Below are 23,932 nucleotides of genomic sequence, written 5' to 3' on the forward strand. Positions count from 1 at the left end.
CTGAGGAGCGCACCCTCTGCAAAGGGCTTTCTTTTTAGCTTTTTCATTGGGATCCGTTTCAAACATTTAAAAGTGCAGGAAAACTAGAACCCATGTGCCCACCACGAAGAGAGTCAGAGGTCAACTTTTGGCCATACTGGCTCTAGACCCCCTCCCCCCCTCTCTTTTTATACGAATACAATTCACCGATACCTTATCCCCTTCCCTCTCCTCTCTCCAGAGGCATCGCTATCCTAAAGGTGGGGTGTTATCATTCTCAGGCATGTTTTTGTGCTTTTTCCACATAGGTATGTACCTCCGTAGAAGAGGTAACATTGTTTTGTGCCTTTAAAAATTCTAAATAAAAGGCACCATACAGTAGATGCCTTTTCTCAACTTTTCCTATTTAATGATGTTTTGATATTTATCCTGGTTGATGCATGTAGAATAGAGTTCATTGTTTTTCAAACGTTTATTTATTCTGAGTGAGAGAGCCCAAGAGGGCAAGGAGGGGGTGGGGCAGAGAGAGATTGAGAGAGAGAGAGAGAGAGAGAGAGAGAGAGAATTCCAAGCAGACTACGCTATCCGTGCAGAGCTGGATGCGGGGCTCAATCTCATGAACCATGAGATCGTGACCTGAGCTGAAACGAACGCTTAACCAACTGAGCCACCCAGGCGCCCCTGGAGTTCATTTTTAACTCATGTATAAAACTCATATTTAGCTCATCGCATAAAAAAAAAACCCACTTTTCTACCATAAGGTAGTTTTCGCTTTTTTGCTCCCATGAAGAAGGCTGCCAGCGCACCTGTCCCAGACAGTTGTACATGGTTATGCACACATCTCCTTGTGCTGGGTTATAGAGTACACTGATTTTCAACTCTACCAAGAATTACAGAATGTCTTCCAAAATACTACTGATTTATACTTTCACTAACACTAAGAGCTGCCCTTCCGCATACTTCCCGATACTTGGAGCTATCAGATGTTTTAATTGGGGGCAAAATGACGGGTGTGAGACGGCATCTCACGGCGGTGTTAACCTACATTTCTCTGATTACCAGGTAGGTGGAACAAGGAGCATCATTTTCCATTTTTTTTTGGCCATGAAGGCTTCCTTTCCTGGGAATTACCTCTTCATGTCCCCCACCCGTTTTTCTATTAGCCTATTTGTCTTTTTCGCAGCGATTTTAGGTTCTCTATATGTTTGGGTACTAATTCCTTATTGGTTAAATATGCTGCAAGGTCCCCCCAACATTCTACGAACAGTCTTTGAAACTTTGTGAATTTTTAATACAAAAGTTTTTAAAATTCTAATGTAGTCAAATCTGTTAATATTCTCCTCTATCCTTTGTGCTGCTTGTTTTATTTTATTTTTTATTTATTTTGAGAGAGAGACAGAGACCGTGAGCGGAGGAAGGACAGAGAGAGACACAAACACACAGAATCTGAAGCAGGCTCCAGGCTCTGAGCTGTCAGCACAGAGCCCGACTCGGGGCTCGAACTCATGAACCGTGAGATCATGACCTGAGCTGAAGTTGGACGTTCAACCGACTGAGCCCCCCAAGTGCCCCCTGTTGCCTGTTTTAAAAAGATGGTTTCCTACACTGATATTAAAGCATTTCCCTTATATACTTTTTTCCAAAAATAAAATCTCTTAAGAAGATTTACTTAGAGATTTGCCTTTTTTCATTTAGGTCTTTAATCCATCTGGATTTTCTTTTGGGGGCGGTATGCGTGTGGTATAAGAATTTGATTTTTACCGCATAAATAACCAGTTATTCCAGCATCATTTACTGAATAATCTATTCTTCTCCCACTGAGTTATGATAACAGTTCTGTCAAGATACTAAGTTTCCATATATCTGTGTTTCTGTTTTTAGGCTCTTTGTTCACAGTGACCCATTTATCCCACACAAGTTATGACTGCTTGATAAAATGCGTCTTGATATTTGCTACAGTGTGACCCCTTCTTCTTCATAATTATTTCAGCCCTTTACACGTCAATATGGATTTCAGTTTTAGCTAGTCGAATTCTGGGAGAAGTACTATTGGGATGTGGGTGGGGATTCCATTGAATTTATGTAATAATTTTGGGGGAAATTTGCATATGTATTTTTAGGTTGAAACAGATGAAATTGCCAATATTTTTGACCTACAAAAATGGCTCCAAAAAGGTTCCACTAATAATAAACATTCCCATCCAAGAATATAAAATATCTTTGGGTTGTTCGGGTATTCTTTTATGTCATCTGATAATTCTATGCTTTTCTCTTTAAATATCTTTTCAGTTATTTTTAGTTTTCAGTTATTTTTAGGTTGTAATTTTGTTGTGATGCAAATGGTACTGGGTTCTCTGAAGGGTCACCATATATGAATTTTCTTGTTCCCCCTTGGGTGTGAATCATTAGAACTAACACGGAGAACTCACTTAGAAACATGATGTTCTACTTTGCGTTGCTGAGATAGGATAATTTAATTGCAGGCCTGCTTGCTTCTAGAGGGATCACCTAAGTAATTTCTGACCACTAAAAATAAAAATTCCTGTCAAAACACGATTTATTTCCCTTCACTGAGAGAAGCTGTATCAGATTGGACCAACAGGGCACAGAGCAGGATTTGCAAGAGTGGATGTCTTCAGGGGCCGGGCGCATAACATAAATGAGTTGGGGATGAGATCATGGGAGAGGGACTGTGTCCCTCTGCGTTGTGTGGAGTGCTGAGGGACTGTCTCGCATCTAAAGATGGACGCATGAACTTCGCTCCAACCAGTTGGAATTGGGGAATTTGAGTCCAGTGTTGTCTTTTGAGTTTTAAAGAGAAGAGAGAAATCCGGATTTTCGATGTTAAAGCTCATGACTTTTAAATGCCGGCAACCAAACCAACTTAAGTACATTTGCTGTGAGGGCCAACAGCAATGTGTATGCTGCGTAGATTAGACACAGCTTTGACTCAGAGGATGTACGTGGGATGGCGCTATTATATTTAATGAAGCAAAGACCTCCATGATCTGGCTCCTGCCTATCTTCTTCCAGCTTCTGACCCTGCTGCGTCCTTCAGCGTATCCTTGGTATGAGCCATTTCATGATAAGTCTCCATGACTTTGAATGGTACGAGCCACCCAGTCACCCCAGTGAGCATTCATTTGCTAATATTTAGCTCAAGGCCATCCCAGATCTTCTGAGGCACTTGAGCCCCTTCTCTATTACTCTGGCATCACCTTGCACATGCCTCTACTCCGACACTTAACATTTCGTAGTAAATTTGCTGACTTCCTTCCGTGCCCACGCCACTGCCTTACTCATTACCGAGCCCTCAGGGTCTAGCACTGTGCCAACAGATAGCAGACCCTCAGAATCCAAGGACACGGCCAAATAAACCAAGACCATGGAAAATGGAATTGAGGGGGTGAGAAAAGGCATGAGCTGTGCAGCGTTTGCTGAATATTATGAAGCCGAGGAAGGCAGTAGTTAACGCGGTCTCCCTGTGTGGCGGTATTGACTTACGACCTACGTACCCAACTCTCCCCGGGCTGTAAAGTGTATGTCAGTTTTTATTATCTTAAGATTCAAAGAGCTGTAGATCCTAGAGCTTAGAAATGTAAACTCAGTTTCATAGGTCTGCTAGAGTAAAATTTTTACATGGAGTTGTTTTTGCAGGGACGTGTACTCCAAGGAAATCTGGTGATGGCACCCAGGGTAAGGGCTTGAAGCATCTACTACGTTGGCTGCTGCTGAGGGTTTAAGATCAGAGTTTGTGACGATGCTGGCCTATATATGTATCCAAGGGAGGCAGTCAGTTGAGCCTCCTACTCTTGATTTGGGCTCACGTCATGATCTCATGGTTTGGGAGTTCAAGCCCCGCATCGGGCTCTGTGCTGACAGCATGGAGCCTGCATGGGATTCTCTCTGCCCCTCCCACCTCTCTCTCTCTCTCTCTCTCTCTCAAAAAAAAAATATATATATACATATATATGTATATATATGTATATATATATGTATGTATATATATTTTTTATATGTACATATACATATACATGTACATATACATACATACACAACCCCTTCAGTTTTTAGTATTTTCAAGGGATTTTATAATTAATTTTCTTTCTTTCCTCGATAACATAAGGTGAAGGACAATCTTGCCATTTTATATATAAGCAGCACACTGTCCAGGGAAGGGCATGAAATAGAACTTTAATCCAATTCACCACTGAGTAGATGCATCTGTAGATCTTTTAAATTAACCTGTGTGACTACATCAGTGCATACCATGTGTTTTTCTCCTGGTCTTTACACAAAAATCTGACTCATTGTTTCCTAAATTGGCCGGCTGGTCTGATCAGTGACTCCTGCTTTGATGCTCAGCTGAGCGTCTTAACTTCTGACGGACAGAACATGTCCATCCAGTTTGGCCAAATTAATCGACATAATCAAAACTCTCTTCTTCAGCCATCAAAGGCCTGTTCAGATGACACCTCCTCCATGAAGCCTCCTTGGATCACGCCAATCAGGGGTGCTGATCGGCAGCGCATGGAATTTTAGACCCTTCACCTTGCGTACTTACAAATTGACTTGTACCCATTATGTGTAAGTTTTTCAAAGGTAAGGGTTAAGTTTCACTCGTTTTCATTTTCTCTAGAATATGACAAATGTCTGGCTCATGGAATAGGGAATTAATAGACGTTAGGTTTAATAAAATAAAAAGTAAATTCGGCGGGGTGGGGGGCACTTGGCTGGCTCAGTCAGAAGAGCACGCAACTCTTGATCTTGAGGCTGTGAGTTCCAGCCCCACGTAGGGTGTAGAGAATACTAAAAAATAAGTAAACACACTTTTAAAAACGTTTGAAAAAAGTAAATTGTTATGATAGTGTTCGCTCTCCAACAAAATAATTTCTTTGAGATTAGCCCATGATATATTTCTGATAAACAGTAGCCATGAGCATGATGATGCATCCAGTCATAGGTCCATGATAAATCAGACCTTTAGATTGATACCTCTTTTTTTTTTTTAATGTCTATTTATTTCTGAGAGACAGAGAGAGAGGGAGGGAGGGGGGCAGAGAGAGAAGAAGACACATCATCTGAAGCAGGCTCCAAGGCTCTGGGCTGTCAGCACAGAGCCCTACGTGGGGCTCGAAGCCACTAACGAGTGAGATCATGACCTGAGCCGAAGTCGGACGCCTAACCAACTGAGCCACCCAGGCGCTCCTAGATTGCTACCTCTTAAAGGAACTGATTAGCTAAGAGCTGTATCTGAACAAAGCACCAGAAGAGCCAAAATAGAGATTAAAGATGGCTAGAGTGATCCAAGAACACTAGAGACTGGATGTCTGACTGACTTCCCACAAAGAACACAGAGGAGAGTTTACATACCCAGTCAAACTTCAGAGGTTTAGGAAACTATGGGTAAGAGAAATCCAAGTTTAGTACGCGGCAAAGGCTGACAAGTTTGGGAAGTGAAGGATGATGGGCTCATTAAACGGCACTAAAAATGCAAACGATTCCAGTGTTTTCAACTGGTCACCATGCAGCTGCTGCTTTCTCTGTTGAGAATTTTACCCTAAGGTCAAGCCACAGGGCAAAGCATTTGCAGATGTAAAACAAAACAAAACAAAACAAAAAGTTGAGGAAGGGTAGAATAATTTGAGACACAGTGAAAAACAGCCTTACGATAATAATGTGTTAAGTTGAAGAGAATTATGAGATGCTTAAAACACAAGGGCTGAAGGAGTTCTGATGGGCAATGTGATCCCTGGTGAGACGATTTGCTCTTTAGCCATGAAAAAGACAGAGAAGAGGGGCTCTTGGAAAAGAATAAGACTGAGAACAGTGGGGGGGAAATGCTGTATAATATTCCTCTTCATGAAAGCACTGAAAAAGGGAAAAGCCATAAACAAAGGTCCTTTCATTTGGGACAATGTCTATTGCTTCACTAGCTTAACTTACAAGTCTGGGTTATGCTAACAGAATAGTTTCCAAAAGCTGCCAAGAAATTGTACACTGGTTGACTTGAAGGGGTTATAGTGAACGTGAGCACCTTGAAACTGTGCCAAACACACATGTATTTCTAAACATTTAAAAATGAAAAGCATTCTTGCGCCCTTTCGCGGCGAACTCTGCTGTTGTTCTAATGAAGTATTTCAAGATGATTCAGGCACTTGAAAAATGTGTCAGGAGGTGCTAAGTCTATAGCTGTACATAGCTGATAGCTAAGGTTTTAGAGTTCACATCTATAAATTATAAACCCACACATGTGCCCGGGCACACACATGCACTCATTCCTGCTTCAACACATTCCTGTGATATGTTCAGATTTGTCATAGCTCCTCGATGAGGTCGGATGCATTTATACCGCAGAACAGAGCCATTCATCCAAAGTGGCCATTCTGTGTAGAGTGAGGGAGTGTGTCTATGACCCGTGAAGTGTTAGCACTGCATCGCATAGAGGTCAAAGTCTAGAAAGCGTTTTCCATCAGCATAGGAATAGTTAAATTATGGGGCTACGTACCATATTAAAGGGTATGGATGCTAAAAAGACGGGAGCAGGACATTATGTGCTGACACAGGAAGACCTCCAAGATACGCGGTGAACAAAGCAAGTCATCCAACAAAACACGTTGCAAGATCTCAACTCAGATTTGTCTTAGAGATGCTGGCTTCTCTCTCTCTCTCCCTCTCCTCTCTTACCGGCACAGGGTTGGCTTTCAGTGAATAGCTGTTGAATGAATGAATGACTGAATCCCATTTATTATTTGCTCCACAAATACAGATGCCCTGCATGTGTATACCTGCACCTCTCATAGGCAAAAAGCGGTAAAGTTGTTGACAAGATACAAATCAAATACTTGACGTGTGTTAACTCTCCGTAAGGACATTTTTTATAGCTTATGCTCTTTCCGTGCCACGTGATCTTTCACAATGAAAACGTTATTTGTGGATCATATAATTTCAAAAAAGATAGTCTTACAAATGAAATTATGGGGGTGCCTGGGTGGCTCAGTCGGTTAAGCATCCAACTCTTGATTTTGGCTCAGGTCATGATCTCATGGTTCACGAGGTTAAGCCTCGCATCAGGCTCTATGCTGATAGTGCAGAGCCTGCTTAGGATTCTCTCTCTCTTTCCTCACCCACTCGTGCTCACTTGCTCTCTCTCAAAATAAATAAACTTCAAAAAAAAAATGAATTATGGGCCTCTTTACCATCAGCAAAGACTCACTGAATGAAAGTTTAAAAGGTATATTATATATATATACATACACACACACATCTCCAAATAGTTTAACATTTGCAAAACTTTCAAAATTTTTTTTTAATGTTTATTTATCTTTGAGAGAGAGAACGTGAGCAGGGGAGGGGCAGAGAGAGAGGAAGACACAGAATCCAAAGCAGGTTCCAGACCCTGAGCTGTCAGCACAGAGCCTGACGTGGGGCTTGAACTCACGAGCTGAGCCGTGAGATCACGACCTGAGCCAAAGTTGGATGCTTAACTGACTGAGCCACTCAGGTGACCCCGTTTGCCAAACTTAATATTGACTATGTATACAATGATGAAATATTTTCAAAGCATGAAAAGTAGGTTTATACTTCACAACAATGTATAATTTTGGATTAAAGGGTCGCCTGGGTGGCTCAGTCGGCTAAGCATCCAGCTTCGGCTCAAGCCATGAACTCAAGTCATGATCTCACTGTTTGTGAGTTTGAGCCCCGCATCGTGCTCTCTGCTGTTAGCACAGACACCACTTCAGATCTTCTGTCCCACCCCCCCGCTTCAAAAATAAACAAACATTAAAAAAAAAAACTTAAGGGGCGCCTGGGTGGCGCAGTCGGTTAAGCGTCCGACTTCGGCTCAGGTCACGATCTCGTGGTCCATGAGTTCGAGCCCCGCGTCAGGCTCTGGGCTGATGGCTCAGAGCCTGGAGCCTGTTTCCGATTCTGTGTCTCCCTCTCTCTCTGTCCCTCCCCTGTTCATGCTCTGTCTCTCTCTGTCCCAAAAATAAATAAACGTTGAAAAAAAAAAAAAAACTTAAAAAAGAGGCTAAACCAAAATCTATTCCATCAGAAGACTGGCCCCCCTACAGAATGCTTGTGAGTGTGTGTGTGCGAGGGGTGTGTGTGTTGGGGTACATGATATATGTTTGTTGTGCTTTATTTCATTTTTCAGTGGTGGCCAGCTGAATTATGACGGAGTTGAATGAGATGGCTAAACTAATATACAATCGAATCGTTTAAGGCTCCTTAGAAGCAGGAGATAATGCAAAAATGAAGCTATCGCTTGAATATGGGCTGGACGAGGAACGAACTTTCTCAGTTTGACTCTATTCAGTCACGTAAGCAATGGCAAATTCATAGACTAGGTTATCTCCAAATACGTTTGTTTCTGTATTTCCCTTCATTGGATTGGGACTCCCCAGCTGCATTGCTGTCTGTCACTGTAGATCTGGGTTAAACTGTTTCAAGTTTGTACTTGGGGGGACGAGGGGTTCCAGTGTAAATTCTGGACACGTGAAATAGAAAAACCTCATTGAATCGTTCTGCTAAGAGACGGAGGTGCACAATTATCTAAGGTAGATCGTCAGGCAGTCTTCAGTGTAAGCAGCAAATTGTAGATTGGGGGGTGGAGACCTCTTCCCTCTCCAAGCGCCCAGACGGCGGCTGTTAGTTTTGGGGTTAGTGACTTTGGACAGGGTGCAGTCCTGAGATCTCTGGGGCGAGCTCTTGGAAGGGTCTGCCCTCTCTCTTCCCCCATCTCATCCCCATATGTCTCGATTTCTCTTCTCTTTGTTTTTCTTCATTCCCAAGTTCTTTTTCTCTGCTACCGGTCCCTCAAGCACTGGCTGGTCGTCAAACAAAACAGGCTGCTGATCTTGGCCGTGCTCACACTCCAGTTCCGTGCGTTGCAAGAGGTCACAAAAAGAATCAAAAGACGAGGTTCATTCACAGTCAAAAAGCTTTAATGGGTATAAGGTTTCTGTTTGAGGTGCTGATAAAGTTCTGAAACTAGATAGTGGTGATGGTTGCACAACTTTGTGACTGTGCTGAGTGCCACTGAATTGTACACGTTAACGATTAAATGGTAAAATTTACGTCATGTGCATTTTGCCACACACACACACACATACACACACACACACACACACACACACACACACACACACAAAGGCGGGGGGTGGGGGGAGGCCCTTTCTGAAGTGACGCTCACATTCTGAAGTTCGTTTTTTATTTCTTACGGTCTAAATTTTTCATTTCATTTGAAAATCAAGAGGACTTTCAGAAAGCACCAAAGACTCAAATGACCAGCAAACAGCCCCGCTATTTACGAGCGGGTCTGTGCCATCTGCTGTGTGATCCCCTCGGCTGGGTCTTGCTGTGGCTCACACGTTTCAGGAGGCTTTTCTGGGCTGGGTGGGGATAAGGAAGCTGTACCGGAAGGCGCGTCCAGGCAATTTTCTTTGGGCAAAGCATTACGATATGATTAGCTACATATGTATGTATGTGCAAGACCTAAATAAATGACAGTATTTCAGTAAAGAGTCATATTTGGGTGTCAAGATTGAGTCTCCATAAATAACTTCTGGCGATTTTGAATACAAAATGGGACTCTACCCACGGGTTATCTTACTTTTCTGAGGGTGAACCATGGTCGCACTGAACCAGCCGGACATCAACAAGCAGTCGCAGACTTGCGTAAAGTGTCAGTCTCCATTTCTTCACCACGTCAAGGCTGTGATCAAAGTCAGGGTTCCTCTTTCGTCTGGGGTTGGGCTTGCAGCTCTGAACTCCAGCAGTACCAATCAAGACGTTTTCCTTGCTGTTACCTCACTGTACTCTTTCCTTAATTCCACTCCTTTCTCCTCACCTTCTAAATGGAAGTCGATCCTTAGAAAAGAATCGAGTTTTGGCTCTGCAACATATTCAGAACGCCCCCTATGCTTATATTGTCGTCGGGGGATACGACTCAACCTTGAGAATTTGTTGGAAGATTCTGGCTGGGGAAAGAAGCTACTGGTAAGGTCACTTGTGAAGCTCGGCCCTTCTTGGTCTGGGTACATGGACCCCTCCCTGCCCCTTACCTTAAAGACACATATTGGAGAGAAAGGACACCGAGAGCAGCTGCTCAGCCAATCACATCAGCGGACTGATGGGGCTCGGTGGGGGTGATAAATAGAGCAGTCAGCTCCCCCTCCCACGCACTCCCCAACGTGTTCCAGGAATCCTGTACACGCTTTCCTGCAATGTTTCTTCATTCATTACGCACCCTAAAGGTGGATTTCATAAGAAAAGACAATTACCACTCAGGTTTTGCAAAAGATAATTAACATTTCTGAATTTTATGTTCTGTAAGACATCAAGCGAAGCTGTGGATTCTGAGGGTGACAGTCCCATTATCACCCCTAGGTATTAACACCCTCACTCACTTCTCTCCTCTACCTTCCTCAAGCTCTTTCCTAGCTCTATGAAAACCACTTTGTATTTCAGCCATCATTCGGTTCCCCCTGAAGTCCGAGGGCAGCTGGTCACGTTGACGTGAATATGCACTTTACAGGTGAAGAGGTTTCGTATCAGGGATCTAGTGGTGACAGGAAAGATGTCCCTTTCAGGTCATTCGATACATAGTCCTAGTAACCAAGATCCAACTTAGGAAGCAGTATTAATCAGTGGGTCAGAGTGATTCTCTCCTACCCCAGCCTCAGGCTACTTAAGAGCGAATCTATTCTTTCTCAGCTCTTGGTTGTTTCCAATCTTAAAATAGTCTCATCTTAAACTTAAAATAGCTCTAATCTTAAAATAGTCTGAACCGTTTTGCTGCCATAGAAATGTAATTTACGCAATAGGTCGCTGACGGTTTCTCGGTTTAGGGAAGGCTTTACCAAAAACGTCTCAGGGTGGCACTGTTTTCTGCTCTCTTAAATATTTTCGGAGGAAAGTTTGTTACTTTTTCCAGCATTTTAATGACTTTTTCAGAAATCCCACTCTTCTCTGCACAATCAGGTTTGCGCTTGTATCGATGCAAAACGAAGCTAGACAGGCCTTCTTCTGGATCCGCTTGGCACCCTCATCTGGTGTCCTTACGGTGCCATCCGCCCTGTGCCAACAGCCCCACCTACATGCTTGCTCAGCTCCGTCACAGCTCTGAACATTTTTAGGACCTCGGTGGAGAATCTGGGAAGAGTGTGAGGTAGAAAGGTGACTTTCTGATCATTTTGGAGGAACTGCCGGGCCCTTTGGAGGAACTGCCGGGCTGGAGCAGTGTTGAGGAGGAGGTCATATGTCCTCCAAGGTGACTTCAGACCATTGCCCCAAGGCTGGGTGCAAACCCTTTCAATTTTCAACCCAATGGAAATGGATGTTTCTTAAATGAGCTTTGCTGCCTGTATACTCCTGAGAATCAAACCATACTCGAAACAGCCAGTGGCCAGTAGAATCCATCCCTAACTTGCCATCGGTCCTTCCGTGTTATATTGGTCTTTCCTGTCCGGTCCTGGACATTCTACTCATGTTAGCGGATCAATTCTCTCTTCACCTGTCTTTTCAGAGTAAATATGTCTCAGACTGCCTTTCTCTTCAACACTCTTCAGGAGAGACAGAGACGGAGCGGGGGAGGGGCAGAGAGAGAGGGAGACACAGAATCCGCAGCAGGCTCCGGGCTCTGAGCCATCAGCCCAGAGCCCGACGCGGGGCTAGAACTCACAAACCGCGAGATCGTGACCCGAGCGGAAGTCGGACGCTCAACCGACTGAGCCGCCCAGGCGCCCCTTGAGATTTTATTTCTAAGTAATCTCTATATCCAACGTGGGCTCGAACCCACAACCCTGAGATCAAGGGTCGCATGCTCCACCGATCAGGCCAGGCGCCCCGTGGGCATGCCTGCTTTTAAAAAAAAAAAAAAGTTTTAAATATTTTTTATATGGTTTACATTTTTAACATTTAAGAAATAAACTACAGTCTTTGGGGAGCTTAAGCTTTAAGGGTTAGAAAGCAGAAAATGTTGTTTGATGAATATGACGTTAATGTCCAAGGAGTCACTAAAACTGTGACTTGGGAGTGATACGCAGGCACAGTCAGCCCCACACGCCCGGTGCTCGGAGTGTGGGCCCCAGAGTCAATGTCTGGTCCCAGCCTCTGCCCACCAGGCACCAGCTCTGTGATCTGGAGGCAGCTATTTCTCCTCTCTGTGCGTCTGTGTCCTCGTTCCATCCTTTGGAAAACAGGCGTCGTAATTTAGCAAGACTCCTAAGATTGTTATGAAGGGGAAACTAATCGACCTTAGTGACGCGCTCAGAACAGTCACAGGCACCCAGTCAGCGCTCGTGAAGTTAAACTACATCTGCCAAATGCATCTCCTAACGGTACCTACCTCTGATGACAGTTGTGAAAAGTGAATGAGGTCTTTGTCAAGGTCACACAGTGCCTTGGTTCCTGGTTGAGTGCTCAAGGCATTTTTATTTAATGAAGAAGACCTGTTAAGCTATTCTGTGTTCAGAACTTTTAAAAACGGGCACACATAAAACTAGAGAATAACCCTTCTGTGACACGAACTGCAAATAAACCAGACATGGAAGGAAAGGAAGAGTCCCGACGTACTAGAATGAGAAAGAAGGATCTCCAGTGGAGGCAGCCTCTGTGGTTCCCAGGAGGGGAAATAAAGACCCTCCAGGAGCGGTGGGAGTCCAGGGTGACTCGGGGTCCCAGAGGCCCTGGAGGGCCGGCAGCTGGGCTGGCCTGGAGGGCCGCTCCATGGGTAGTGGGCGTGTGGTTTGCAAGGTGCCTGCTTGCTTCTCCCCGGGGTTGCCCTGGCGGAGGCTGCCTCGCGTCCCCCGTGCACACGCTTTCCGGGGCCTGTGTGCTTATCATCCCTCTTTTCCTGCAGATGCCCTGTGGCCCAAGAAAGTCCTACTCAGCTTTCGTCAGGCTTTCTCGAAACTGCATTTCTTCTCTCGGATGGCTGTGCCCCACTGAAGGGTTTCCTGAAAGGAAATGAGGAGGGAGGAGAAAAGTTCTCCCCTTATGGTCTTTCAGCAGGCATTTTATGGCCACTCGTCCTGAGCACAAGCTCTCACGTGTGCCCTGCTTCCTCTCTCATATTTTCTTTGGACTCGGGTGCGTTGCCTTTAACAGATGACAATGATGATGGGCCAGATCCTATCAATGACCCAAGGCCACCGAAATCCTCTCGGTATATAAATGTTTTTTGAGTCGCCACGTGTCGCAAGTCTTTAAAGGACGTGCAATTTATTTTCTGGCTCTTTAAACTTGAAATAATCAGCTTAACTGATTTCAAGCCATTATCTATTTATATTTGATTATATATTTTCTATTTGTAAATGTTGAATTTATAATTATATATTTCATTACATATATTTAATTGTATATTTTAGTTTTTTTTAATGTTTGTTTTTGAGAGAGAGATAGAGACAGAATGTGAGCAGGGGAAGGGCAGAGAGAGGAGGAGACACAGAATCCGAAGCAGGCTCCAGGCTCTGAGCTGTCAGCACAGAGCCCGACGCGGGGCTCGAACCACGAACCGTGAGATCGGGACCTGAGCTGAAGTTGGACACTTAACCAACTGAGCCACCCAGGTGCCCCTTAATTATATATTTTATATTTGTAAATATACATTTATAATTATATATTTCATTATACATTTAAGTATTATTTAGGCTTTAAAATTTACTCTCAGTATAGCTTTCCAAAGGCTTAGAATCCCAAGCAGGCTCCACACTGTCAGGGCAGAGCCTGATGTGGAGCTCGAACCCACGAACTACGAGATCATGACCTGAGCTGAAATCAAGAGTTGGATGCTTAACCAACTGAGCCGCCCAGGTGCCCCAGTTCAACTCTAATTCTTTAACCCACATTCAAAGTATGAAAACTCAACGTCAGCCAATTTTACGTCTTTCAAAGAAAACACCCAACATCTTAGATTAGTATTTTATAAAATGTATTTGGTGATCAAGTTAGTTGGGGGAATACTTTAAAGAAGTTTGCCTGGTTTCTTTAAAACAGGACTTCTTGAGGTCTTTGATATACTAACGTGGACTCTGAACCGCTAAAGGGAGACTATTCCAGGCACTGTTTCCCAACACAAACGTATGTGTTTATTCATGTGTTCTTTCATCCTTTTGTTTTGGTAGAATGCCTCAAGGGATTCGTTTTCTGTGAAACAACCTATCTTAATAGTGTGTCATTTTGGGCAAATCATTTTACCTCGCTGGGTCTAAATGTTCTATTCTACAAATGGAACTAGAGATACCCCAACGGTCCCTTTAGCTTTAAAAATCCCAAGATAGAGTCTCCCCAACCACCCGGAAGTCGAGACATCTGTGCTACCAGGTGAACCTCGCTAAGGACAGAATAAAACTTTCTGAAAAACGTTCATCCGTTCCTTTGCTCATGAAACATTGATCGGTTGCCAAGCACTATGCCAGCTTGGAGGACAAAAAGAGAAGACACAAATAAGAGGAAGGTTGCACTGTCTGCCCTCAGGATGAATGTGATATGATGGCAAACATGGAGTGAGAGAGCAGACCCACAGTAAGAGAGCGGTGGGAATAGGCACAGTTAATCCACAGATGGACCGATGATCACAGAACAACTCAGTAAGAGCGAAGAGAAGCAGTCACGAATAATAAAGACGCCGGGAGGACCTGCCCCCTCTGTGCAGGCGATGAGTAAGGCTTTCTGGAGAAAGAACACCTGACTTGGGTCTTAAGGGACAGGGAGGCGTTCGATGAAGGCAAGGCACTCCAGGCAGCGGGGACACAAGAACAAAAGCAGAGGGCGTTGAAGCAGCACAAGGAGTCCCGGGATCTACAAGAGCTTGGAGACGGCTAGAACTTAAGGTTCAACAGGGGAGGGTGAGCTTGAAGTAGCGAGGGCCAGTTGTTGAGGGCTTCCTCTGTCAGACGCTTGAACTTGGGATAGGGAGCCCGTGAAGACTTGGAAAGAGGGAAGTGCCAGGTTCACAGCCGCCTCTTATCCAGCCGTGTAGAAAACAGATGCAAAGAGAGAAAAAACAGGCAGAGAGACCAGTCAGGAGATGTTCTCTGAACCCAGAAAACGACAAGAGGACAGCGGAGGGAAGGGAGGACTTGAGGCATATGTCCTATTTACGTGCATAACCTGGACAGCCTGGTGACAGACCAGAGAAGGACGGAGGGGAGGTCACCCGCTTCTGGTGCGGACCATGAAGCAGACGACGTAGTACGAGAGGAGGCGCTGCTCATGGAGAAAAATGATGGGACGTGGTGAGTTTGGGACTGGCCTAGAGGAAGGCCTTTCTAAGATACCTTAACGTTGGAGATGGTCTACCACAACCCCTTTGTGAGCATCAAGCTCAAACGGAGATTCTGTTTTGAGCGGAGGACTCATATTTAAGGACCATTCCGTATTGCTAGTCATTTGATTTTGGTTGTTGGGCTGTTGTAAATAAATGGCAGTTTTGGGGCGCCTCGGTGGCTCAGTCGGTTAAGCGTCCGACTTCAGCTCAGGTCACGATCTTGCGGTCCATGAGTTCGAGCCCCGCGCCGGGCTCTGGGCCGACGGCTCAGAGCCTGGAGCCTGCTTCCGATTCTGTGTCTCCCTCTCTCTCTGCCCCTCCCCCGTTCATGCTCTGTCCCTCTCTGTCTCAAAAATAAATAAACGTTAAAAAAAATTAAAAAAAAATAATAAATGGCAGTTTTACTTTTAATATAAGTGGAATTATTAAGTAAAATTATAAATGAGTTTCTTTTAATCTTATTTAACCACAAAATTATCAGGCAGGCAACAGACAGTGTTGATACTTACTGATTTAAGTCTGGTGGTTTTCGGTATATTTTTTATTGAAAGAAAATTAAGACGTGACCATTAACTTAGATTTTTTTTTTTAAGCCAGTATTCTATCATTTAAAATAGTCTTCTTTTTTACGAAGTCATTAAAATTGATATAGGTGAATTAAAAAGCTTCTAGGGGTGCCTGGATGGCTTAGTCAGCTGAGCGTCGACTTTGGCTCAGGTCATGATCTCACGGTTCATGGGTTCGAGCCTCGTATCCGGCTCTGTGCTGACAGCTCAGCCTGGAGCCTGCTTCAGATTCTGTCTCCTGCTCTGCCCCTCCCTGGCTCACACGCTGTCTCTCTCTCTCTCTCTCTCTTTCAAAAATAAATAAAAACTAAAAAAAAAAAAAAAAGCTTACAAAACTACCCTGAACTTCATATACACCAGATGTTCAAAGTTCTGCCATACCTCAAGCCAAGGAACCAACTCCTCACTTTCTCTGTTAAGCTGAACTGACAGTTTTCTAAGGGGCTCTTACCATTTCTTTATGAATGTACCATTTAAAGCAGATTCTGTATGGATCCTTCTACAGGGTTAGGAATATGGTGTGCAAAAGAACTAACTCTAATAATATTCCTCATTAGACGTTAATATAAACAATGGGGTGCCTGGGTGGCTCAGTCGGCTGGGCGTCCGACTTCGGCTCAGGTCATGATCTCGTGGTCCGTGGGTTCGAGCCCCACGTTGGGCTCTGGGCTGACGGCTCAGAGCCTGGAGCCTGCTTCGGATTCTCTGTCTCCCTCTCTCTCTGCCCCTCCCCCGCCCACGCGGTCTCTCAAAAATAAACATTAAAAAAAAAAGAAGAAGTTAATAGAAGCATGACCCAGAGCTCCATCCGCAAGTGTTTCTCAATGTACAGAACAGAGCTGAGAGGAACGTTAAAGGAAGAAGAGAATGATGAGAAAGAGGGAATTCGAGGAAAACAATCTCTTACCGGGTGCCTGCTGTATTTGGTGGTTGTTTTTAAACCAGGTTATCTGAGGCTCTGGGACACCGGTAACAAGACAGCGGAACGTGCTGGAGCTGCTGATGGCCACTGTGCGATCACTGAGGCTTGTCAGGAGGCGTGGTGCTTCCTGATCTAGTGAATAAAGAAAGGGGGTTGTTACTACTCATTAGCTGTATTCCTTGTTACAAATGCACATCAATACTTCACATACAGAGAGAAGCAGCAAAACTCAACCATCAGGTTTCCCTCACATTTTGTTCCCTAAGTTCTCCTTCTACCGTTAAACTACTGCATCGTCTTTCTTGAATTGCTACAATCAATGGAAATTTGTTAGAACGCAGAGCGAGATCAAGAACGGAGCCCTATATTTTTGGGTTTCAGGATCAAGGTGTTTTGTTTTGTTTTGTTTTTCGCCTGGCCAACCAGTTTTCCTTTTGTGAGAGAAGCTTTTCAAAATCCTGAGGATTTTGCCTACTGTTTGAGGAGCTTAAAAAGGAAAAAGGCGATTTTGGATACAGGCTCGTAACCAATCTTTCCAGAAATCCTAGTATTCTCGTGATGAGCTAATGTAATTTTGTCTGTAGTTTTTTTGATGTGTTTGTGAGGCCACGTCCGTGTTGCTCAGCTATCCGTAACCTAAATTGTAAGGTGGCAGACCCAACAGGAGAATTGCGTGGACTTTGGAAGCTTTATTGATTATTTCCTTCCTTCACCCCTTCCCCAGTGCAAGCAACCGAAGGATTAATTCAAGAGGCAGAGGCAAAGGTTTGTGGTTTTTGCACTATATAATAGTACAAGTATTGTATTTTATATTATTTTCTCTTAAAACATACAAATATGATACAATACAATTTATTTTAATAAAATGCCGACCGATATAGTACAACAACAGGAATTTAATACATTAGGATACAATACATTACAACATTAAAATCCCACATTGGAACAGCAGCACCCCGAGGCCCCAGTGAGTACAGCGTCTCTATGTAACAAAGTAGTCAGTCCCGCTGATGTGTATACATTCTAGTTAGGCGAGTGCTGCATGGGTAGCTCAAGCTTCCAAGGTGAAAAGGACGAAGACAAGTCCTAACCCTCCCGAATCCTCCTCCTCTCCCCCCGCCCCCCTGCCCGTGTTGCAACTCCTGGAACAGAAATCAAGAGTTTTGGCGTGACTTACGCATTCTGCGCCACTGTCTTCAATTAGAGGGAGCTTTCTCTGACCATTTTGCATTTCCCCATCTTATTGTACTAACACTGTGAAAGCAGCCTGGGAGTAATCACAGTGCTCTAAGAAGTGACACACTGCAGTGGCCCTGATTCCCCCGTCCCTGCAGGGTTCTGCCCGGTCCCACAACCTTTCTCTTTTTGTTCCTGCAGGGAAACTCTCAGGATGAGCATTCGTTGAAGCAATTTAGAAATCTCAGGTGAAAAAGCAGATTATCACGTAACTCAAACAGCACGTTGACCCGGCAGGGTTACTAATCTGGCGGGAGGAACAGTGTTCTCATTAAATTTTGATTTCCACGCTTCTCGCTGGTCTTTCCTCACTTTACACAACATGGGATCTGAAGGCTAAAAAGAGGGTTGAGAGGAGAGCCCTGACATAGAAACTCTTCAAGCGTGGAGTGGAATGAATGATTGCCATGGCCCTTTCCCCTTCTGTCGGTGTATCTTTCCTAATCTCTCCTGCACCCGCCCCCCACCCACCCCCCAGGCGGAAGCATTTCAACATTTCTGTGTTGGCATTCTGGGCCACCTGTCACGTGGTGTTTCCTAAAAGAAAATGCAGTCAGATGGCAACATCTTCAAGTCTGATCACTTGTACGTGCTTGATTGTTACAGTTTCGACATTTTTTTTTTTTTTTTTACACAGCAAAGACTCTACACAGATTGGTGAAACAAGACAAGGTAACGAAGAACGGGGCCATATTACTATTTGGTCTAGTTCAGGTGGCAAGCCAAATTTGACAGATCTCGTTTAAAACTCAGACACACCTCACTGAGTTACACCTTTAATAGCTTCCCCTACCATATTTACAATTTCCCATGCACTAAATAGGATAAAGCAATCTGTCATCGCCCGTAGGCCTTATTATCAAAAAGGAAGTCTGGATACAAGGCCTCCAACACCCAAATTATCACCGTAGCTACAAACTATAGCATCACCAACGCAGACAGGATTTGGCTTCCCTGACAGGTGTACTGGAAACAATGCCATGAGAGTTCCCAAAGGCCCCACCTGCCCTGGACAAACTTTAGGCAAGAGAGAGGTGGCAAAGGTACACTGAGCCCCTGTTCTTAAGCCTCAGTGGCTGGACGGAATGGGTAGCTGCTTTCCACAACTTAACAAAGGGAAGCTGATCCCTGCCAACTGAGAAAATCAGAATTAACGGAGTATTTCTGCTGGTTATCGAGAGCCAAAGATCACTCCCCACTGGTTCTTCACTGCTATGGCCCCAGAGATCTGCCAGGTTTCATAAAGACACCGTTTTCTCTTCTCCACTTGGAATGGGGACTGAGGAACCAGCCTCACGTCCTCTAGTCCAACTCAATCATTCTCCACATTAGGCTCTTTTTTCTTTCCCTTTCCCCCATTCTCCTCCTCCCCTTCCTCCACACCCAGAAGAGTGACGAATACGAAACACAACCCACCCAGTTGGTCTTTCTTTCCGAAACTCTCTGGAAGGACGAATTCCACAGTGAACAACGAATTACTCGATGGAATTCTTAAGATCATCTCCTGCCAATACTAACACCCTTCCCCTCCCCGCAAAGATCGCGACTGCAATTTCAAGGGGAAGGAAACGATCGATTCTGCACGTCTAATTTGGCATCTTTTCCGGAAGTGATAGCCCTCAGCCATTTTACTTGCATTTTCAGCTTTAGTCCCAATCGAGTCCCCACGATCTGTGGCACTGAGGCATTGTTTCCCGAAGGAACACGCTGACTTATAATGAACAAAGACGCCAGGCGAAAAGAGCCATAGGTAAAATTTCAAGATACAATTCATTATTCTTTCCTCTGGGCTGACAACTTCCAGGTTCCTAATTGTTTTCAGAGCATTTGGGGCTCCATGAAACGGGCATTCTGGGGAAATGCTATTGTCTACTCCTTCACACTTGACAAAAGCAATTCCCACGTGAAAGACAAGTTTAGCCCGTGGGACAGGGTCTGTTACCTAAAGGAGGAAACGGTCTGGTGAGTTCCCAAGCCTGAAACGTTGTCATAATGTCACCTTCTATTGAGCTGCCCGGCCACTGTGTTCTCAGCCCCGGCTATTTTGGTCCCTGGAGGTTGTTTTCCAATAGTCCATGCAAGTCACATATCATGATCGATCATTGATGAGAACAACAGAACAATGCATATTAAATTGGTGAAAAAGTCACTTTCCCCTCAAATGCAAGCCTACAAGAGATTAGAATCTCTCCTGATTTAAACACGGCTCCCTGAATTCTGTTCCTGTGATTTTGCCATTTCTTAATCCCCCCAAAAATCCTATCACCATCTGCATACAGGGAAAGTGGACTTTGTTTGACGGGCGCATTTGGAAGAATGCATTCAACCTTCGGTCACGATAGCCTTGATTTCCTTGATAAACGGATCGTGGTTTGTCTCTGAATGCCATCACTGAGAGAGAAGGGAGTTCTTTAAAAGAATAACCAGGGGACAAATACACGTAAAATGAAGGCAGGATCCACTTTTTGTCAGAGGCGGTCAGTGGCTGCATGGTCCACTCAGAGGCCCCGTGCTGACCAGTGGCCTGGTTACCCGGATTACGAACCTGCTGGACTCCGGTGGGCATTCTTAATTCATACTGTGATAAAGCTTTAATACCTCTGAACTACACCAACATCTTGCACTCCTGGGGCCCATTTTAGAACTCCAGTTTAAGATTAATGTGCTTAATGTAAAAATAATAATAATAATAATAATAATAATAAAAAGCATTTTCAAATAAATAAGCATTATAACTTGCTATCCAGGTGCCATTTACAAATCAAGAGCGGAGAAAATAGTACAAAAGAAAACCGGGCGGAGGTCCGACAGAGTCTCAAGTTCAACTGTACTCGTTCTGAGCTGGAAGATTAACTTATTCACGTCCATCTTTGGCAGAAACCAGCGCACGTGTTTAAATTATTCAGTTTGCGTAGCTTCGACACTTAAAAATACAAAGAGGCTGCCACCAGAGTGGGAGGAAAGGATCAGTCCCAGGTTGTTGTTTATCAGGCAGGAGAAGACAGCAAAGACTGACAAAAAAAAAAAAAAAAAAAAAAACCAAAAAACAGAGAATGCGCCGCAGGGATCCTCCAAATCCAAACGCCCACCAAGTCGGCCCCAGAGAGCGGAGTGGGGAGCCCCGGGCTGGGAGCCTGAGTGGGGAGCCCCGGGCTGGGACCTTGGGAGCTCAACATCACTATCATCTCCAAACTCATTTTGGGAGGAGCATCTCCTCTGAGCCGGAAAGTTAGCAACAGTGACAATAAATCAAGATGATATGAGACAACTGTTACTTTTTAATGAGTCCTTTAATGTTTTACATTATTTTGTGTGGTACAATCATTCCTTGTGCTTTTAAATTTGGAGATCCGAGAGAAAACAGCCTTTTTGCTGCAGTGCTCACCTCTAATTGTAACTTCTTTCTTCTGGAGGATTTCTTCCCCTGTGTATATGTTCCTGGCTCTGCAGGCATACGTGCCTGAATCTTCCAGGGAAGCATTCTTGACGGTGAGATCGAGAGTAACAGAGTATTCTTTAGTGATGGCCATTTTTTGCTTGCTGATACTGTGATGCATTGTGCGGTTTTTAACTGTCCGCAGCAAAAGCCAAGTAATGTCTGTGTATAAGAACTTGTTAACTGTGCAAGACAGTTTCAGGTCCTCTCCTTCCGTCGGCATTTTTTCCAAGTTAACGTGAAATCCGTTGGGCACGTCTGTAAAACAAGAACAAAGAGCTTCAGTTCGTAGAAAACTCAAGGCGTCTCATCCGGAGACAGTCACAGATCTTAACAACTGTTGCTACACGAATTCTCTCAGCGTCAGCCTTAAAAGGATGAGTATGTGTCTCTTCCTTTCTGGGGAACTGATCCAACATAGGTAAGAGCCACCTAAGGGCAGCCCATCAGAAGCGAGGCAGGAAATGCAAAGCAGGCTGTTTCGGGTGGGACATTTTCCTTGTTTGGGGCAACAGAGTGGAATTTGTTTTACAACTTGGAATGATGACCACGTTTCCCATTTCTTTAGTCTGCACAGGACTCCTCCTGGCGACTGGGCGAAATGGGCAAGTCGTAAAAGAGCCATTTGTACTAAAAACCAAGGATGGGGGGGACTTGGGTGGCTCAGTAGGTTAAATGTCCGTCTGTAGCTCAGATCATGGTCTCATGGTTCATGAGTTCGAGTCCCGCTATTTGCACAGAGCCTGCTTCTCATCTTCTGTCTCCCTCTCTCTGCCCCTCCCCTGCGCACCATCTCTCTCAAAAAATAAATATTTAAAAGCATTCCTCTCTCTCATGGTTTCTCCTCGTGCCTCTGTTTCTTTTTTAACAACAAAAAAACAAAAAAACAAAAAACAAAAACCACAAAAAAACCCCAAGGGTAGTTTAATGGTCAAACTTCTCCAAAATAAGTGAGGAAGTCCCAGGTACGTGGTAGGAGACTTGAGCCATGCTGGTCAACACCACTTTAAGCCTAGACTTTTCCAGTAAAAACACCAACTGGCCTCCCCAGTTTCCTACAATTGGATGGATAGTATCCATCCTGCTGATGTGCCATCTACCTTGCCTGCCCTTGGCTGGCACAGTGGGCAGAGAAGAGCCACGGCACATGCTCAGGTACCCTTTCAGGGGGACGGTCCTACTTGGACGTACGATAACAAAATGCAGTCAACTAATCTGGAAGAGCCGCCTGATGCTCCGATGGGGGAGGAGGAGAGTCATGTCTAAAAATCAAGTTTACTCTCAAAAACGTAGGGAACACCTTCTGAAAGCTACTGTGCTATCAGAAGCCATTTCTCTCCTGTCAATCCCCAGCTAACCATCTCTGTCTCCAGCAACACCTCAGGAGCACGCCTCCTCTGCTTTCTTAACCTTGACCTTCACTCAGCTTTTTGCGCTCAAGCTCCCTGGTCTCATTTGGGAGCATTTCCCCGGAGGATTAAAAAAAAAAAAAAAAAAAAAAAAGAAAGAAATCATTGGTCACTGGCCCCGAACTGACCTGCTCTCAAAACCCTCCCATTGCTTGTCACTTGGTGGCATGTCTGCATTTGAGCAAAGAATTTGGGCCAACATTTTACAAAGTACTTTGAAGATGAAAAGCATTATGTTCTGCTGTTATTATTATTATCCGTTGCACACAAAGCTATAAAGAAACCTTTAAACCTTAGGGGACAATAGTCCAAAATTAGATATCATATCAACTCTTTCCTAAATCGGACTTTGCTTGTTTTTCTGATTTTTCTGGGCTTTGACTTTATTATAAAGTGTCACGTCTGAAGAAATGCCAAAGTATTCATTTGAAACCTGGGAGCAGCGGGTAACAGTGGCTTATGAAGCTGTCAGTGGCTGGAGAGGAGACCAGCAAAGGTTTTCCTGCTTTTAAAATGAAAAGCTAAGAATGGGTCAGAAGCTGCCGAAGCAGCTAACAGTCGTTTTCAGCATAACAATAAGGTGTCAGAAATAGCCCCTCTAACTCAGCATCTTTTTACGTTGGGGACATTTTCCAAGCCTGAGGACTAAAACGTCAGCCATCAGCTTCTTCACAGATACCAGCCGTCGTGTGCACACGGGCCACAGTCGAATCATTTCTTCAAAGACCCCGGGCTTGCCATTTATGAGGTCCCGTCCTGGCGGTTAGAACCCAAGCGAGCCCAAGTAACACCATTGAGATCATGCAGAGTTTCTATTTACTTTAGTGATTTGAAACTTCCTGTGGAAATAGCTCACAGGTTTCCTGATGGAAGATTTTGTTTATCTTTGCCAAGCACCACGAGGAATCTCAAAATAAAATGCAGTTAGTGACACTGGGAAACCAGGGAGATAAGGCAGTGCTGTTCCTGCCTGCACTGAACAGGAACAATTACTGGGGGTTGCCCAGTAATTGCTAACACACCCAGCCGTAGTCCCGCGGAGTGCCAGCAAATGGCAAAAACACACACACACGGAGGCAAAGAAAAGAACCAGCTGGGTTTTGAGGT

The 23,932-nt window shown here is 44.4% G+C and overlaps 1 protein-coding gene across 1 annotated transcript in view; it reads right to left on the reverse strand.

The window, feature by feature from the left end:
- Positions 1–23,932, reverse strand: part of FLT1 (fms related receptor tyrosine kinase 1) — a 174,017-nt gene that overhangs the window by 53,267 nt on the left and 96,818 nt on the right. The window contains exons 14-15 of the mRNA XM_049647387.1: positions 21,366–21,674; positions 16,730–16,876 (exon numbers count right to left, since the gene is read on the reverse strand). Of these exons, the coding sequence (XP_049503344.1) occupies positions 16,730–16,876; positions 21,366–21,674 (456 nt within the window). The remainder of the gene's footprint in view (positions 1–16,729; positions 16,877–21,365; positions 21,675–23,932) is intronic.

The sequence above is a fragment of the Panthera uncia genome (assembly GCF_023721935.1).
Source record: "Panthera uncia isolate 11264 chromosome A1 unlocalized genomic scaffold, Puncia_PCG_1.0 HiC_scaffold_16, whole genome shotgun sequence".
NCBI lineage: Eukaryota > Metazoa > Chordata > Mammalia > Carnivora > Felidae > Panthera > Panthera uncia.